Source organism: Podarcis vaucheri (genome assembly GCF_965113315.1).
Source record: "Podarcis vaucheri genome assembly, chromosome: 6".
In the NCBI taxonomy this organism is placed as follows: domain Eukaryota; kingdom Metazoa; phylum Chordata; class Lepidosauria; order Squamata; family Lacertidae; genus Podarcis; species Podarcis vaucheri.
The window spans coordinates 67,530,968-67,548,058 of NC_138764.1; the positions used below are offsets into that span (position 1 = coordinate 67,530,968).

Genomic DNA, 17,091 nt, shown 5'->3' on the forward strand with positions numbered 1-17,091 from the left:
TGAAACTGGATACATTTCAATTTGTACAGCCTAGAGACGTACACAGGATCCTTGGAAATGTGAAAGCTACCACATGTACCTGTGGTGGGGGACATGTGCACCTTCTGGGATATTTGTCTACCTTTGGTTCCCACTCTGCACTCAGCTTTCATCTGTGGTTCCTAGAAGCTATCAGCATATGACATCTACACACCAGGAAATGGCTTCAGCTAGCTGGCAAAACCAGGTGGTTAGGGACTTGCCCTGCATCCGAAGACAGGCTCTGGCAGATTGAGTGGACAAGACTAATAGTGGTCCAGTGATCAATAAAGCAGTTTCTCCACGTGTTGTAGAAGGAACCTGGGTAGGTAGCCCATCTAGGATGATTAATTCTCTGATTCTAACTCTCCCGCTTCTCTTCGGGAGAAGAAAAGGCCTTTTGTAACCCTACACAAATTCAGAATAGAGTCCCAAAGATGGCTGGATGGCTCCTTTCGGCAGTGGAGCCAAACGTATTGCTCTACTTTCCACATCAAAGTGGCCGAAAGGGGTCTTGCCATGCGCAGATCCCGCGATCTCTCGGGCGGTGCAGAGAGCAGACCCGGCAGCACGTGGCTCTTCTCCCCACGTTTCCCACCCGCCAATCCTGAGCGCGCGCCCTTGCCGCCACCTCCAACCGGCATGCGCGCGGCTCTGGGACGTTAAGGCCGGGAACCGATAACGGCGGAGACGGCTCCCTCTCTTCGCCCTCCTCCTAGAGTACCTTACCTGAAACCACGCTAGTGCTCACGCCCCTTGGCTGAAAAAAGCGCCGCCGCTCCCTTCCCCTCGAGTTGCTTCCCGGGCCCGCCACGTCGCCTTGCCTTTCCGTTGTGGTGCTTTCTGTTTTTTTTCTGACTTGCCCCAAAGGGTCCTCCTTTTTGTGCTGCTGCGATGGCCCCTCTCACCTGCTCCTTTGGCGGGCCTTCTTTGTCCCCGTCGCCGCCGCTGCTGCTCCTGCTGCTGTTTCTCTCGTTGCCCAGAGTTCGAGGTGAGGCGGGGTGTGAGGTTGGAATTCCTTTCGGTCATGCCTTGCCTTGCCTAAAAGACGGAAAATCTGGCACCTGAAATGTTGTCTGAGGGCTAAGCAAGGCTTTCTCAGCGATGGGGAGAAGTCCAACTCCTCCCACCACTCAGTGTAGGGCAGTGATGGCCAAACTTGGGCCTCCAACTCTTTTTGGGACTACAACTCCCATCAATCCTAGCTAACTGGACCCAGGGGTCAGGGATGATGGGAATTGTAGTCCCAAAACAGCTGGCGGGTCAAATTTGGCGGCTGCTAGCATTATCTATCAGATGAGCTGCCGACCTCTTGTGTTGTTTTGGAGAGCTTAAGTGCAAGAAAGCCACTTTCTGTGTATGGACTGAGAGGCCAGTTGCTTCAAAACATGTAAATTTAGGGCATCAAAATTCACTAAAAGTTAAGGGTGTCCTTTTCTTGTTGCCTTCAAAACTTCCTAAAAGAGTAAAGTGTGCAGCACTGAGGGTAAATGTGGTTGTTGTATATACCACCTATCTTCAGATATGAGGATTATACTTTAATTCTTGAAAAGCTGAAGGCCGTAATATGGCAAAATATACATTTGTTAGGGCCAACCAAAAGGTCACCAGCAAGGTTTCAAATGAGCTAGGATATTTGTTGGGGATTTGTCATGAATGCAACCCAGGATTGGAGGAAGAAAACATGGACTTCATATGAATCTGCAAAATTATACATTAGTTTCATCTACTCAAGATCCCCCAAGAATACGACACATTCAAAACAGGCTCTGCGGGGATATAGTTATAAAAAGTAGTTGCTATAACTAGATGGCCAGTCTGCTCACACAGAGGAATGGATAGAACTGGCCAGTGCTCCTTCGTTTTCCAAGGTTTTTGCCCCAAAATTGCCTGTTCCTATGATTTTTGTACTTTGGGTCTGCCTCTTGATAACATGGGATGTTGGATCACCTTCCAGCCTTACTCGGGTGCATTTAAGCAAACGGGTACAACTGTCCTTAAAAATGGTATTCTTCCAAAGAAAGCTGTTCTGCAATGTCATCTTTCTGGGAATGCTCTCTTACTTACTCTGCTATTTTAAGTCCCATTTATTTAAGATAGCCCCCATTAATTGGACCTGTTCCCTCCTTGCATCCTTTGCACAGAGCTCACATTTATTCAAAATTTATAGTTATTCAGATAGTTTTGAACTGGTTACATCACAAATAATAATATTGTGTGATAGTTCCATCCATATGTTCGTTCCTTCCATTTTTGGGCAACGATCATTTGGGCAGCTGTGGTAGCATACATAAATAGTTTTTTCCCCTGTTCAGTAGGTACTTCTCCACCAATTATACCTTAGAGAATAGCTGCTGTTTTGTTTTTGTTTTTTGCAAAGTGTGATTAAAAAATAATAATAATCAAGGATAGAGATGCAGTTTTGTTCTTCATCACTTCTGGGTTTCTAACACAGCTCAAAGAAGAGTAATGTAACCATCATAGATGTCCTATGAAACATACGATTCTCAAGCAAAATGTCTTTTTTTGGTTTTTTTGGTTTTCATCTTTTCCACGCTAATGGTAGAAGGCTAGATATCCCTTTGTCTTGGATGTGACGCACTAAGATTTGCCTTTGTGTGCAGAAATTGAAAGTTGCTTTGTTGAGGATTTTGGATTACAACAGGAAAATAAAGAGAAGAAAATTAAAAATATTTCGCACAGAATCACAATGGACTAACCCACTTGCTAAACTAATTCAGAGACTGAGGGAGGTGAGCCTCCATTATCTTCTTTTGATATACCGGTACTTTACATTTGCTGTTTTATTCAGCAAATCTCTCCTGAAAGACTGATGTTTGAAATGCAAGCGGGATTGAAAGAATATCTTGTTATTGTCATCGTCATGGTTTAACCACAAAATTGTCTGTGAAATTTTGACTTTGATTCTGGCAACAATCCTCAATGGAATGATAAAAAGAATTATTGATGGGAGTTATGGTGTTTTGCTGAGGCATCAGCTTGTTAGCAGCTGGAACGAGATCATGGAAGGGAATTTCGGATATCTGACTGGTGTTAATGGTGGAAGGCTAGACCTCCCTTTGTCTTGGATGTGATGCGCTGAGATTTGCTGTTGTGTGAAGAAACCGAAAGTGAGTAGCTGAGGACTTTTGATTATAACAGGAAAATAAAGAATTCACATAGAACTACAATAGACTAATCCACTTGCTAAACTAATTTGGAGGCTGTTAAAAAAAAAAGGATTAACATTGGAAATGTTTTATTTGGACTAATTAAGAAATGCAGTATGAGATTAGATCATCACCCCCTGAACTTCAGAGCATGGGAAGCCACCCAAAAGATATAGTTTGGCATTGAATATTTGGGTTTTTTATTGTATTATAATTTGGAATGTTTTAATGTGGTTTTTATTGGATTGTTAAAATGGAAAAATTAATAAATAATATTTTTTAAAAATAGAATTACATGTAATGGTAGGCAGCTGTGTCCTTATGGTTTTCCCCCTTATGTTTTGTACTGCCTTGGCTAAATCTCTCCAAAGTAAATCCTTTTACATATGTTTGTAAATTTTATATATTGTATACCAAATATGATTAAAACAAAACAACTTGGACATTTTGCAGTAAAGAACATGATAGGAAATTATCTTTGATACAGTGTCGTATAGCCTCTCCCCAAACAAATCAGGATGAATGCTCAAAAAGGGCCGGAAATGGCCTTGGTGTCCGATTCTTTTCATTTTAAAGTATGAAGGCTGCATGTGCTAATGCTTGTTCTGACTTTCCTGTTAGGAAGGTGATGTCCTACAATACGTTTAGAGAATGGCAGAATCGTAAAATCAAAGGACTTACAGCTAGGTGATGAAATAACTCTAGGCTGTAAGAAGGGGTGAGTTGTACCCCTTCTTTTGGACCTACTTGGCTTTGTTTATAAAGGTAAAGGACCCCTGACAGTTAAGTCCAGTTGCAGATGACTCTGGGGTTGCGGCGCTCATCTCACTTTACAGGCTGAGGGAGCTGGTGTTTGTCCGCAGACAGTTTTTCTGGGTCATGTGGCTAGCACTGAACACTGAAACCAGAGCAGCGCATGGAAACACCATTTACCTTCCTGCTGGAGCGGTACCTATTTATCTACTTGCACCTTTTGGCATGCTTTCAAACTGTTAGGTTGGCAGGAGCTAGGACCGAGCAACAGGAGCTCACCCCGTTGCGGGGATTCGAACCGCCAAACTTCTGATCAGCAAGCCCAAGAGGCTCAGTGGTTTAGACCAAAGCGCCACCCGCGTCCCTTGGCTTTGTTTAGAACTGAAATAAAAAATGGAAGAGTGACTGTGGTCCAGCCCGTGAACACATACAGTATAACAGTTGTGTAAAGTTTGTATGTGATCCTGCATACACTCTGGTGGGGAGTAGCAGTAGTAAATGTGGGGCTGACAATGCCTGGCAACCTCATGCTCCAGAATGTGTTAAGGGTAAGTATCTTACTACACTTAAATGGGTTCCTTGGGAGGAAGCACAAGGTATAAATTCATAAATAAATGTCAGAGCTATTGTGTTGCAGAATCCTTATTTCTTTGCTCTCTTTTCTGCCAGCTACCACACCAACTGCCCCACCAACTGCCCCACCAACTGTCCCCACCATGAAACCCGGAAACACAACTCTTACCCCAGGTGAGTTAAAAAATGTGACTTTAATATCTCAGATTTAAGTCAGGATTATCTTACTCCATGTATGCTAATAGGATATATACGATTTCATAATGAAACCTCTTGGTGGCAGCATGGATGGGGCTCTGTTGTTTTCCTGACTTCTTGGGTCACAGCCACTTACCAAGAAGGGGGAGGAGTGAGGAGAGGGGATCACTGTGTCTGGTGGACCTCACTCCTCCTCCTCCAGTAACAACCCATGATACTGGCTAGTGATTTCGCCCTTTCACCACCTGCTCCACCTGTCTGGGCCAGTGACTCACTCATTGTTCCTGCTGGGGCTGCCTGCCATATTGTTTTTCTCCTTCATCCCCACCCCCTGCCATATTGACCCACAAAAGAAAGCCTGCAGTTTTGAAGTGCAGTCTTCTTTTGGTGGTGGCAGCAATGTGGGCATGGCAGTGATTCATAATAATAATAATAATAATAATAATAATTTATTATTTGTACCCCAGCCACTCTGGGCGACTTCCACAGAAACCAAAAATACACTAAAATCTCACATTAAAAACTTCCCTGAACAGGGCTGCCTTAAGATGTCTTCTGAATGTAAGGTAATTGTTGATTGCTTTGACATCTGATGGGAGGGCGTTCCACAGGGCGGGCGCCACTACCGAGAAGGCCCTCTGCCTGGTTCCCTGTAGCTTTGCTTCTCGCAATGAGGGAACCGCCAGAAGGCCCTCGGCGCTGGACCTCAGTGTACGGGCAGAACAATGGGGGTGGATTTCTTCTTTGGGCCACTTGCTGGCTTTGCTCACTCCACCAGCCTACTCAGAGTTTTCTCTCCTTCATTCTGTCCCGTCTCCTGCATCCACACTGCTAGTAATGGTCATTCTTGACTGCCCACGTGCACTTAGTCACCAGCTGGATGACGGTCAAGTCCAATATAGTATTAGAGAGAAAATACAGATAAAATCAGATGCTGAAATAAAGTTGGACTATAAAAAATTCAAAATATAAATAGCAACAGCAATTTATTTTTAATTTTAAAAACTATTTTAACTTCCTAAAGCTGAGTCCAAAGACAGTGTCCTGAGACCATGTGACACCTTATATGGACTTTTCTAGTTGTAGTCAGCACGTCAAAATCTCTTTACACAGGTGGTCCAAAACCAACCACTGAAGATGAAGGAGAGGGCGCCATAGACCCCGGACCAGGTAAACAGTTGCTTTTCACTGTTATTGGTGGACGCATTTCAAGAAGTGGGGGGTGAGCAAGAATTGAGTTTATGGATAGAACCAGAGTGGAGGAAATGGATTCTTGTCAATATTTACAGAGATACGTCAGCAGAGAGAGGATTGATTTTATTAGAAGAATAGCATCAGGAGACTTGGGTACATGGTAGTGCTGTAGTAGTTTTGAGACACTGGAATTATACACCATAAGAGCAACCTGTAACAGAATGTTGTGGTGTGTGGCCTTCCTTCTGAACTGTGCCTATTCAGAATTTAGCAAGCTATTTCCCCCAGTCAGTGCATTCCATTTCCTTTGCCCGATCCCACATTCTGTTTTTGTTTTCGAACTGTCACGCTGTTCAGCTATTCAGCAACGCCAAAATTGTCTATTTATTGAAATTTCAAACCCTCATAACTCAAAAATAAGATGAGATTTTAAAAAAGATTTAAACTTAGTTTTGATCATTCAATAAGTATACAAAATATGAAGCAAATTGGATGACATGAGGTAAAAAAGTTGGATCACTTGATATGAAATGATCCTTAAAATATAATTGTGATAGAGGGTCTGGTCTTTATTCTCTTTTCTTTTTCTTTTTCTTCTTCTTTTTCTTAATTTTCTTCATTTGCTTATTCTTACTACTTTCCTATTTGTGGGGCTTTTTGCTGTTTTAGATGCTAGAGAGTCCTTTAGCTCTGCCTGGCTTTCTGTGAATTGTGTAACTTATGGAATGCTACTCTTTGTACTAAGACATGTCTTTTACTGTATAAGAAAATCAGGCAAGTTTCCAGTTTTCTTTGCTTTCTTTTAAATTTTTCTAAACTGCTTTTCATAAATTCCAGTGCAATGTTTTATGAACTAGTGGGGCTGGTGCTGTGATTTTTTTATTATTATCTCTATTTCAATAGCACTCTCTCTCTCTCTCTCTCTCTCTCTCTCTCTCTCTGAGACAGTTATATTAGTGTTAATTGTTTTTACATGACTTTGTTTAGCTGCTACTATTTTATCTGTAAGTTGCCTAGACTCCCTGTCTGGGGGGAAACGCATGACATAAATAAATATAAAAATAACAACCCCCTCTTTTTTTATAGGACCAGGTTCACAGACAACGCTTCCTCCAGACGATATAGGTACAGTTGAAAAGTGGTAGTGACAGCAAATTTATAAGTTTGTTTTTAGATTTGGTATTGCACTTCTAATGAATATGGCAGCTTTTTAAAAACAGGAAATGGTTTTGAGCTGAGAATGGGAAGTTGCCTTCCACCCAGACAGTTGGTAGCTTGCTCATTATTGTCAACTCAGACTGGTAGCAAGTCTCCAGGTTTTCAGACAGGGGACATCTTGGGCGCTACCTGGAAATGCTGGGCAGTGAACCTGGGACCTTCCATATATAAATATTCATTCTTATGTATTTATCTGTCTTGTGAGTACCCTTCCTCTGCATTGGGGAGGACTCATTAATCTGATTCGTCCCCCCTGAGACTTAATGGAATTTGATTGATTCCTCTGGGGCATTTCGTAGTAGGCAGCCAACAGTCCTCCTAAGACCTTAATCTCACATTGGAATAGGAAGATGCAGCGGGCTTTTGACATGATTGCCCCTGTATACCTTCTCTGTCACTGTTGAGCCCACTTTGCTCCCTGGTTTTCTGCAGTACTTGCAGCACTGAAGCAAGCTGGAGTGCAAGAGATGTAAGGCTCCATATGAAGTTAACGAGACACATGTTGAAGTGTATGGCAGTGAAAGCTACAAAGGCTTATTTTGCTGTTTCCATGGCATCCTTAAATAATTGTTCAGAGCTTTTTGGAGTATTGTAGGAATAACTGTCATATATTGCAATTGGAGAACAGCTGACACAAATTTGCAAAGCATTTTGTGTGAGTGTCTGGAGGCGGTTGGAGGATGGATGGCGGCTAACAGATTGAGGTTGAATCCTGACAAGACAGAAGTACTGTTTTTGGGGGACAGGAGGCAGGCAGGTGTGGAGGATTCCCTGGTCCTGAATGGGGTAACTGTGCCCCTGAAGGACCAGGTGCGCAGCCTGGGAGTCATTTTGGACTCACAGCTGTCCATGGAGGCACAGGTCAAATCTGTATCCAGGGCAGCTGTTTACCAGCTCCATCTGGTACGTAGGCTGAGACCATATCTGCCTGCAGACTGTCTCGCCAGAGTGGTGCATGCTCTAGTTATCTCCCGCTTGGACTACTGCAATGCGCTCTACGTGGGGCTACCTTTGAAGGTGACCCGGAAACTACAACTAATCCAGAACGCGGCAGCTAGACTGGTGACTGGGAGCGGCTGCCGAGACCATACAACACCGGTCTTGAAAGACCTACATTGGCTCCCAGTACGTTTCCGAGCACAATTCAAAGTGTTGGTGCTGACCTTTAAAGCCCTAAACGGCCTCGGTCCAGTATATCTGAAGGAGCGTCTCCTCCCCCATCGTTCTGCCCGGACACTGAGGTCCAGCTCCGAGGGCCTTCTGGCGGTTCCCTCACTGCGAGAGGCCAAGTTACAGGGAACCAGGCAGAGGGCCTTCTCGGTAGTGGCGCCCGCCCTGTGGCATGCCGTCCCATCAGATGTCAAAGTGATAAACAACTACCTGACATTCAGAAGACATCTGAAGGCAGCCCTGTTCAGGGAAGTTTTTAATATGTGACATTTTAGTGTATTTTTCATCTTTGTTGGAAGCCGCCCAGAGTGGCTGGGGAAACCCAGCCACCAGATGGGCGGGGTACAAATAAATTATTATTATTATTATTATTATTATTATTATTATTATTATTATGCCATCTGTATTTTTGCTGCCTTGAATGTTACTATTACTGAAGTACCAAATGAGGTGATCAGTGCCCAGTCTTAACCCAGTTTTATGGGACCAGTTTTATTTTTGTGGCCTGAGGACATGGACCAGTTACTGGTAGCTGTCCAACTCACAACCTGATTTCTCAACCCTTGCTCATTATGGTTTATTTGAGCTAGCTGAGGGGTACAACAGAGTATGTTCAGGGCCTGGTGAATCCATCTCTGCATAAGCTGGTAATGCAACCCCATTAAGAAAATCCTGGACCTGGTATCACATCTCAGTCATTCCTGGATTCAAATTCAGGTAGTTTGCCCTCATCCAACCCATCCCTGCCTCCAGACAATGAGTACTCCTTTTGGCATTATCATTATCATTAGAAGAAAAACCCTTTGGTTGCTAGCAGCACCTTTCACTAGTTTTGGCTAGTGCCCCAACTATGCTCTTACATGGACAGGATCTCACCTCTGTGGATCGTACATTGGCAACCTCACATCTGGAGTGCTGTCATATGCTTTGTGTGGGCTTGCCCTTGGGATTGCTCTGGAAGTGGCAACTAGTGCGGAACACAACAACAAGAGCACTTCGTGAAGTAGCCTGTTGTGCAAATGTTATACCTATGTTAGCAACTCCTTGGATGGCAAGAGGCAAGGGGCTGTAGACACAATCTCTTCGGAGTGTTCCAAACAATGCTATGGAGCTCCCTGATACTGTGGTGACCTGTGGACTAGGAAACAGGACTGCAAATAACTGGAGATAAATTTCACTCCAAGTCCTCCTGAGCACAGGTAACCACACATAATTGTGCCTACTTTCTGCATGTACTGCAAACTCAAGCCACCAACCAACAGAACTCTTCAGGTAGAGGATACTTTGTGACCAACAGTTGACAACATAAAAGATAGGAGAGTGTGGATAATGAGGTAAAGGAATTTATGTATATGCAGTTAAGCAAGAAGTAAAAAGAACTGTCTTGGAGTGCTGGTAACAGGACAACTGCATAAAAATAGAAAATGATGTAATTGAAGTGATGTAACTGAAAACTAAAAAAAAAAAAAAAAGGATTGAGTTTGATACCATCAAACTTGATATCCTCCTGGATTGGTTCCATAGGATGGGTATGGGGCACAGTTTTACAGTGGCTCCAATCCTATCTCCCAGGCCTGTTCCAAAGAGTAGCACTGGGGAAGTACCCATCAGCCCCCTGGCACCTGTGGAGTTTTATGGGGCATGATTTTATCCCCAGTGCCTGGCACAGTGGTGAACTCGACGATGGCTAATAAACTGAACATGAAACCTGGTAAGATGGCAAGTCTGCAGGTGAACAGATCCTGAGACTGGGAAACAGTTCAGTTGCTTGTTCTGAATGGGGTTGGACTCCCTCTAAAGAAGCAGGTATGGAGCTTGGGGTGCTATAGGGGTGCTATTTGTGTAACCAGGGGGCCAAATGGGTTCGGTGGCTAGGAGTGCCCTTCTCTTGACTTCAGCTGGTGTGTTGGATACAGTTCTTGGGTAATTTAGTATGGTACATCAGGCAACATGCTCTGTATGGTGTTTCCTTTTAAAATATTTTTAATAAAGTTTTCTTGGTTTACAAAGGTATGCGCAATGTCCCTTTAATATTGGGTTTAGAAGCTGTAGCTAGTAAACAATGCTGCTATAAAGCTGCTGAAGGAGGTGCCCATGGACAGTACCTAACATCTGTGCTGAAAGTTGCACTGACTGCCAATATGCTGCTGAGCCAGGTTTAAAGTCTTGTTATTGGCATGTACAGCCCTGAACAATGTGGAACCAGGAAAACCCTTACCTTGTATACTACTGCCTGGACATTTTGACCCTCAGGAGATGCACTCTCAGTAGTGCCATGTCCTCCTGAGGTTCATCTTACGTCCAGTAAGTCTAGGGACTTTAGTGTGGCAGCGCCTGCCCTTTCGATTCTGCTTCAAGTGAACATCAGGCAGGCTCCAGCTTTCTTGTCATTTAGGCACTTGCTTAAAGCTTGCCTATTCACTTGGCCTTTGCTTGGGAGGTGATTCAGCTGTGTTGCTATATTAACTTTATCTATTGATTTTGAATATATTTTACAATTGTTTTATGGCTGTAAGACACTTAAAGATACATTTGTATGTGTAGGCTTTCCTGACTAGATATTACTCTATTTCAGATTCTGTGTATATCTCTGACATAGTTTATTGTTTGCTGTTGATTTTATAAATGTATATTTTAATACTTACATTACTTGATATGTTTCTAACATTTCCATAAACTGCTTTGGGATGATTTGAATCACTAAGGTAAGTGATTTAGAGGAACAAATTTGGAATGTGCAGTTGTACCTTATTTTATGACTGGGATCTGTTCCGGAGTCCTGGATGCTAGACAAAATGTACGCACGGCAAAGCGCCACTCTGCACACACACAGGGAGCGTTTGCACTTCTGTGCATGCACAATTTAGTACTTCTGTGAATGCGCGAGTGGCAAATCCGGAAGTAACCCATTCCAGTACTTCCGGGTTTGCCGCGGACGTTTGATGAAACGGACGCTCGACGAGGCAGACTCAAAACGAGGTACCACTAAATGTGAAATTTTAAAAAGTGGGAAACCCATTTCTTGGTTCCAGTGAAATTCAGTCTTCTGTTGTGTACTGGAGTAGATTAACTCCAGTTATTAGTTATACTATATTTTATTCAGTGTGTGACACACACAAATGCATACATGCATAGAAAGAGAGAGCATGCTACGATGTGTAACAATTATGGTACATCACTTCAAATTTTAGCTCACTTTTTATTTACTTCTTTTCTAGAATCTGACAACACCGCAATTATTGTTGGTAAGTAATTACAGAGCAAGTTACTTCAGTGTACAATCGCTGCTATTGTACTTTTCATGCCTTGTGATGTTCATTCTTTTTCAATTTGCTTAGGGTGCAAACTTTTCTCCAAGATCTGCTGTTTATTTATTTATTTGGTGAGGCCAGCTCTGCTTCCTCCACTGTCTTTGCTCCTGTAATGTACATAGCTGTCTCCAAATTCAGCACAGACTTCCCCCATGGTGTGACTTTTAATGTTCTTGCACCTGGGTGTGACTGGGGCTTTAAAAAAATCCTCAGGAGTAAGGGTGTCTTGAGCTCAAGCATGCCAACTCCAGGGGGCCTAGTGTTGAGGTGGCTGTGTGTGAGAGACACATCACAGGGCTAATGACCAGCTCCTTCAGAGTGCTTGGTCTCCTCCGCTGCACGTGCATGACACGCGATACGTGTGACATCACACGCATGCTGGGCCCCCTCAGTCTTGGGGGCAATCTGGTGACTCTGCTTCAGCTTCACACACTGCTTGGGTTGGAGAGTTGCTCTTTGATTGTCATTAGGGCCACTCAGTCTGCAGACATCTGTTAGGGGCAGGAAGAACTCTTTGCTGCAATCAATCTCTGAGGACAACGGCACATCTGCCCCAAAAGGGGGTGATTACAGATGTACAGTGGATTTGCTGCTTGAGGTACGTATGTGTCTAGAGACTTACAGTACCCAGTAGCACATGAACTTATCCACCTGAGTGACTTTAATGTCAATAGAGCATTGCAAGGTAACAACCTGTCTTGTGACTTCTATTGATACTATTGCTTTTCCTCAACAGAAAAATAATTACTTTGTCTTATTAATTAGTACTACGGTATATCATTCTCTTTTTTCCCTTCAAGGATGTATCCTGGCTGTTTTAGTTGTGCTTGCTCTAATTGCTGTATTTTGGAAATACCGATCTTCTGTGAAAACTGGGTGAGTCAGCCCAAGAGAAGCTGTCCCTGATTCTCTGTAGCCTTCTTGGTTGCTGAGTGAGCTTCCATACGCTTCTTGACTTCTAGTTTGCTCACACTTTCCGCATACATGTGCTTAGTGTTCAGAAAGGGCTTGCACATTTTTTGTTGAAGTTGCACTAATCTGCTAGAACAGAATAAAAGCTAACTAAAGCACAGTAATTATTCTAGAACGGCTAGTCAGTATTTTATCCCATTTCCAGCATTGGTGTTCAGATGTGACAGAAATGGTATTTCTCAGTTTACATCAGCTGTCTATGCCAATGCTGACTTCACAATGACTATTCTTTCCCTGAAAATCTTGAAATCTACTATTAAATAAAGTTATAAAACATTATTGTCCCTTTTACAAATGTGTACTTGCGGTCTGTGATTTTTGCTTTCAGACATAGTAAGAAAATTGATTTGTTGAACAGTTCTGTCTAAAGGCAGTGATGTTTTGTTTTGGTTTTTTCCCTAGAAGAATCTAGGCCAGTGCTGTGGTGTAATCTAAACCAACAATTTGCAACAATAACTTATTCTGCACATTTCTCTTGCATGGCTTTTCTTTCTATTTTTTTATCCAGGGCTTTCCATTTTTTGTTGTAGCTTTGTATGCATGATTTTACTGTTTTGATATGACGCATATATTTTCCCATAGTTTGTGAACACTAATTAAGCTGTTTCCATGAATTAATTCAGTAATTAATTACTCGTTATCAGTATTCAGTGCAATGATTTCTGTCACAGTTTGGTTACATGTCTTTTAACACTTTTGTGGGATTCAGATTGGATACCCAAATCATACTTATTGTTTTGTCAGAGGCAAGAGTTTTGTTTGATTCAGGGGCAATAACAACCCCAGTGGAGAGAAGGGCAGGCTCTCTAAGAGGAATCTGTTAGGAGTCACAATTTTTCTATAGTTAGGCTGTGGGTCTCCCATAGGCCTGGGTGATATATTGATATCAGGAGTGAACCATAATGTCACCTTCACTCAGCAGTATATCGCTTGTGAGACTGCCACCGCTCTTGAGTCCCTCTGCTAGCAGCGCTCGCTGAGTGAAACCACCATCCCACTCTGCCCTCATATGGTACAAAGGGAGAAACAAGCTGCCTAGTTCCTCCCTCTGCAACTTTAAACTGCTCGGCTGAGGAGTGTGTGGCTGCCCTTGCCTCAGTTGAGCAGTTTGATGGAGCATCTGATCCCACCATTGGCTCACATTATCCAGTGGGGGTGGGGACTCCGTGAAACTGCTTGGCAGCGGAGTGCAGTTGACGCTCCCCTCAGCTGAGCAGTTAAAGGATCCCCCAGCCCAGCATTGGCTCTTGCAAGCCAGCAACGTGGTGGGGGATCCTTTAACTGCTCGGCTGTGGGACGCATGGTTGCCTCCCCTCGGCTGAGGGGAGGTGGAAGAGAGCTTCTTCCATCCCGCAACTGAGCAAAGCCCGATGCTGCTGAGGGATCGGTGGTCGCTCAGTTGGGGGGTGGGAGCCCTTCTGCCCTCAACTAAGCAGGGAGCGGAGGCCAGCTGCATTGACCCCAGCCTGTAAGGCGCTAGGGTGAAAGGGCCTCAGCTCCTGCAGTGAGAATTGCCTCAGTTTCACCATACGTCTTGCCGGCTGGGGCAGTGCAGCTTGTTTCAGCATTGCAGTGTATCACCAAACTGTGATGTTTCCTGGTGATATAGTGAGATGCTGAAAACTTAACATCAGCCAGTCTCCCACTCTTATATCTGTTGTGTTTATATAATCTGCTTCACTTCTAATATCCTGCAGTTGCTAACAATCAGTGCATTACATCTTTTTCTGTAGCTTCTGGAATTGATTTTTCTGCTCAAGAAGCAACAGCATTGCTACAGCTTCAGTGTGACAGTTACTTGCATTACTTTTAAAAAATGAATAACATGAAGTGGAATGCAGATGTATTTGTGTGTTGCTTTTCTCCTTCCTGACAGGAAAAGTAAACAAAATGATGTAATGGTCAAAATATAGGTGTTAATTTTAAATATTTTATTTTATTTTTACAGAGAACCTGCAGCTCCTGCTAGCACTGCTGAATTTGACGCGTCAGAATTGGAACCCAAAGGTTCCAACGTGGGGTAGCCTTCTGCAGTAAAGCTGTGCTCCAGCACCCTTCCAGCTGATTATTGTTTCCTAACAGTTCTCATTTGGAACTGTTACTCTACAACTGGAAATGAGAATTGAAGGAAGAACTATGTGGAAAGCCAAAGCAATTTTCATTAAAAACTGGCCATCCAGGCTATCCAACTACTTGAAGCATGAAGCAGTACTGGGCCCCAACAAAACTCTCTCCATTTGCTCTTTTTTTTTTTGCATAGAACTGGGTTCCAACTTCCCTTGAAGAATGTCTCTTAAGTGATGCAATCAAATACAGAGCCAAGCAGAACTGATTGTATATTTACCTGGCAAGGTGCATTATTCTTCCTTCAAACCATGGAAAGATGTAGTGGGTTCTGTGTAGGAAATGTGAAATATTACAATTTGTTTCCTAGAATCTTGTCCATCTCATGAAACGGAGGGAGCAAGTGTAGCTGTTAAAATTTACCAACCTTTTGACTTCCTCAAGCCTTTCTAATGCAGAATTCTAAAAACTGCCTTGATTTACTTACAGAATTTTCAAAAATGCCTAATTATATGTGTATGTGTGTGTATATATATATATATATATATATATATATATATATGAGAGTCATAGGCAAACAAAAGCTCTACATCCTTAACCAAAAAATCAAGAACACTTTTACAACACCTTAATTTCAGTGGGAACAAGTTAAGTAAAATAACTCTCGCATTAAAATCAATTAGAGTGAAAACTGCAGTGCTTCATATGGTTTGAATTAAAGCTTGCTATATTCATGAAGGCATTCTGTTTGTTATACACTGTTTTTAGAATCTAAATTGTTCATATTTATTTATTTAAATTGATTAAATATGTATAGAGAAGAAATGTTGTTTATCTTAGAATGTGTGCAAATAAATTGAAATGTTGAATAAAAGCCACTAAGTATTATCACTAGTTTTTCTACTCCCAAATGATCAAAGCAGCTGATTATACACTGCAGTTTGGGTTGATACAGCTAATGCCACATAGCTGTTTCCAATCGCTTTCTGGCTATGCATGATGCATAGAAGCATGATGCAGTGAAGATAGATGCTTGTGGGCAGGTACTTAACTTCTCCATTAGAGCACCTAGCCAGGCATTCTGTGTACTCTTTTATCTTGTGCAAAGCCTCACGAGATGGTGCCTTGGACAGAAGTGTGTGTTCTCAGTATCTCAGGTGGGCCCTAGTATCTCAAGTGTTGCTGCTGATCAATGCCAGGTCCACAAATGGCAAAACAACAGCCATCCCAGACTTGATCTGGGATGAGCATACTGACCTGGGTTGTATTACAGAGACCTGGTTGGATGAACTGGCGGGTGAGTAACCTCTCAGCTTTGGCCACTGGAATTATCTGTACAGCAGGAGACAAGATCAGTGCAGTGGGGAGGCAGAGCTGCAGTGGTCTATCATGATTGCATCTCCCCTGACCAGGTGCCCTTTCTCCCAGTTTGTTGGGTTTGAATTTGTGTATCTGAAGATGGGTGACTGGGACAAAATAGGGATTCTGTTGCTGTAGCCCCAAAGAGGTCTTGGGGTTTGTGCTGGTCTCCTCCCAGCTTGTACTGGTGGACTTTTAACATTCATGCTGAGGCTCCCCTGTCAGATACATGAGTCTGTCCCAAATAATTTCTGGCTCTACTCATGCATCTGGGCGCACTCTGGATTTGGTTTTCTGTGAAGGATTGGATGATGGTGATCTTAGAGTGGAGGAATTTTCTATAGCTGCATTGTCATGGTCAGATCACTACTTGGTGGAGTTCAGACTTGCTGAAACTGGATACATTTCAATTTGTACAGCCCAAAGATGTGGACAGAATCCTTGGAAATGTGAGAGCCACCACATGTGTACTAGATCCTTGCTCTTTCTGGCTCATCAAAAAGTCCAGTGGGTGAACTTGCTGGGTGGGTGAAGGGAATGGTCAGTGCCGCCCTACAACAAAGTTCTAACATGCCTAAGGGAGACAGTTAAAAGACCTCTATTGAAAAGGCTGTCCTTGTATTGGATAATTATTGGCCAGCTTCTAATATCGCAGGTGTGGTGGCATTTTGTCTCCAAGAGTTTTTGGAAGAGTTACCCAGATCTATTTCAATCAGGTTACAGGCCTGGTCATAGGAGAGAGACGGCTTTGATCGCCTTGGTGTGGATTACTTACGCCAGGAAGTGGAGCGTGGAGCGTGACCCTCTTCAAGATTAATATTGGGAGGGAGAGGCTGTACTGTAATTACTCTAGGGGCCAAGGCAGGGTGGTAAAGGATTGGGGTAATTTGTACATGCTTGAACTTTTGTGGGTGTATGGGGTGTTATGGGAGTGTTGATACCTGTGGTGGGGAACATGTTGTGAACCTTCTGGGGTATTTGTCCACCTTTGGTCCCCACTCTGCATTTAGCTCTCACCTGTGGCTCCTAGAAGGTATCAGCATGTGACAACATCCACAGTCCAGGAAATGGATTTAGCTGGATGGCTATAC

The 17,091-nt window shown here is 43.2% G+C and overlaps 1 protein-coding gene and 1 long non-coding RNA gene across 3 annotated transcripts in view; one reads left to right on the forward strand and one right to left on the reverse strand.

The window, feature by feature from the left end:
• LOC309535373 overlaps positions 1-17,091 on the reverse strand; it is a 214,986-nt gene that overhangs the window by 70,471 nt on the left and 127,424 nt on the right. The gene's annotated exons all lie outside the window — the stretch shown is intronic.
• LOC309535365 (uncharacterized protein) lies at positions 559-15,138 on the forward strand. 2 transcript variants are annotated; one of them, XM_082228410.1, is made up of 7 exons: positions 562-1,009; positions 4,611-4,688; positions 5,826-5,882; positions 6,993-7,031; positions 11,513-11,539; positions 12,406-12,481; positions 14,526-15,138. In XM_082228410.1, the coding sequence occupies exons 1-7, from the start codon at positions 913-915 to the stop codon at positions 14,599-14,601; spliced, it is 450 nt and encodes a 149-aa protein (XP_082084536.1). In that variant the 5' UTR covers positions 562-912; the 3' UTR covers positions 14,602-15,138. The 2 variants fall into 2 exon arrangements, with proteins under 2 accessions (XP_082084537.1, XP_082084536.1); XM_082228411.1 differs by lacking the exon at positions 12,406-12,481 and having other exon boundaries at positions 559-1,009.

What these genes read in the sequence shown, in the direction of transcription:
- LOC309535365 (XM_082228410.1), top strand. Translation starts at nt 913, where the DNA reads ATGGCCCCTCTCACCTGCTCCTTTGGCGGGCCTTCTTTGTCCCCGTCG. An exon ending in CGCCATAGACCCCGGACCAG is followed by an intron (nt 5,883 to 6,992) that starts GTAAACAGTTGC and finishes CTTTTTTTATAG; the next exon opens with GACCAGGTTCACAGACAACG. An exon ending in GCTTCCTCCAGACGATATAG is followed by an intron (nt 7,032 to 11,512) that starts GTACAGTTGAAA and finishes CTTCTTTTCTAG; the next exon opens with AATCTGACAACACCGCAATT.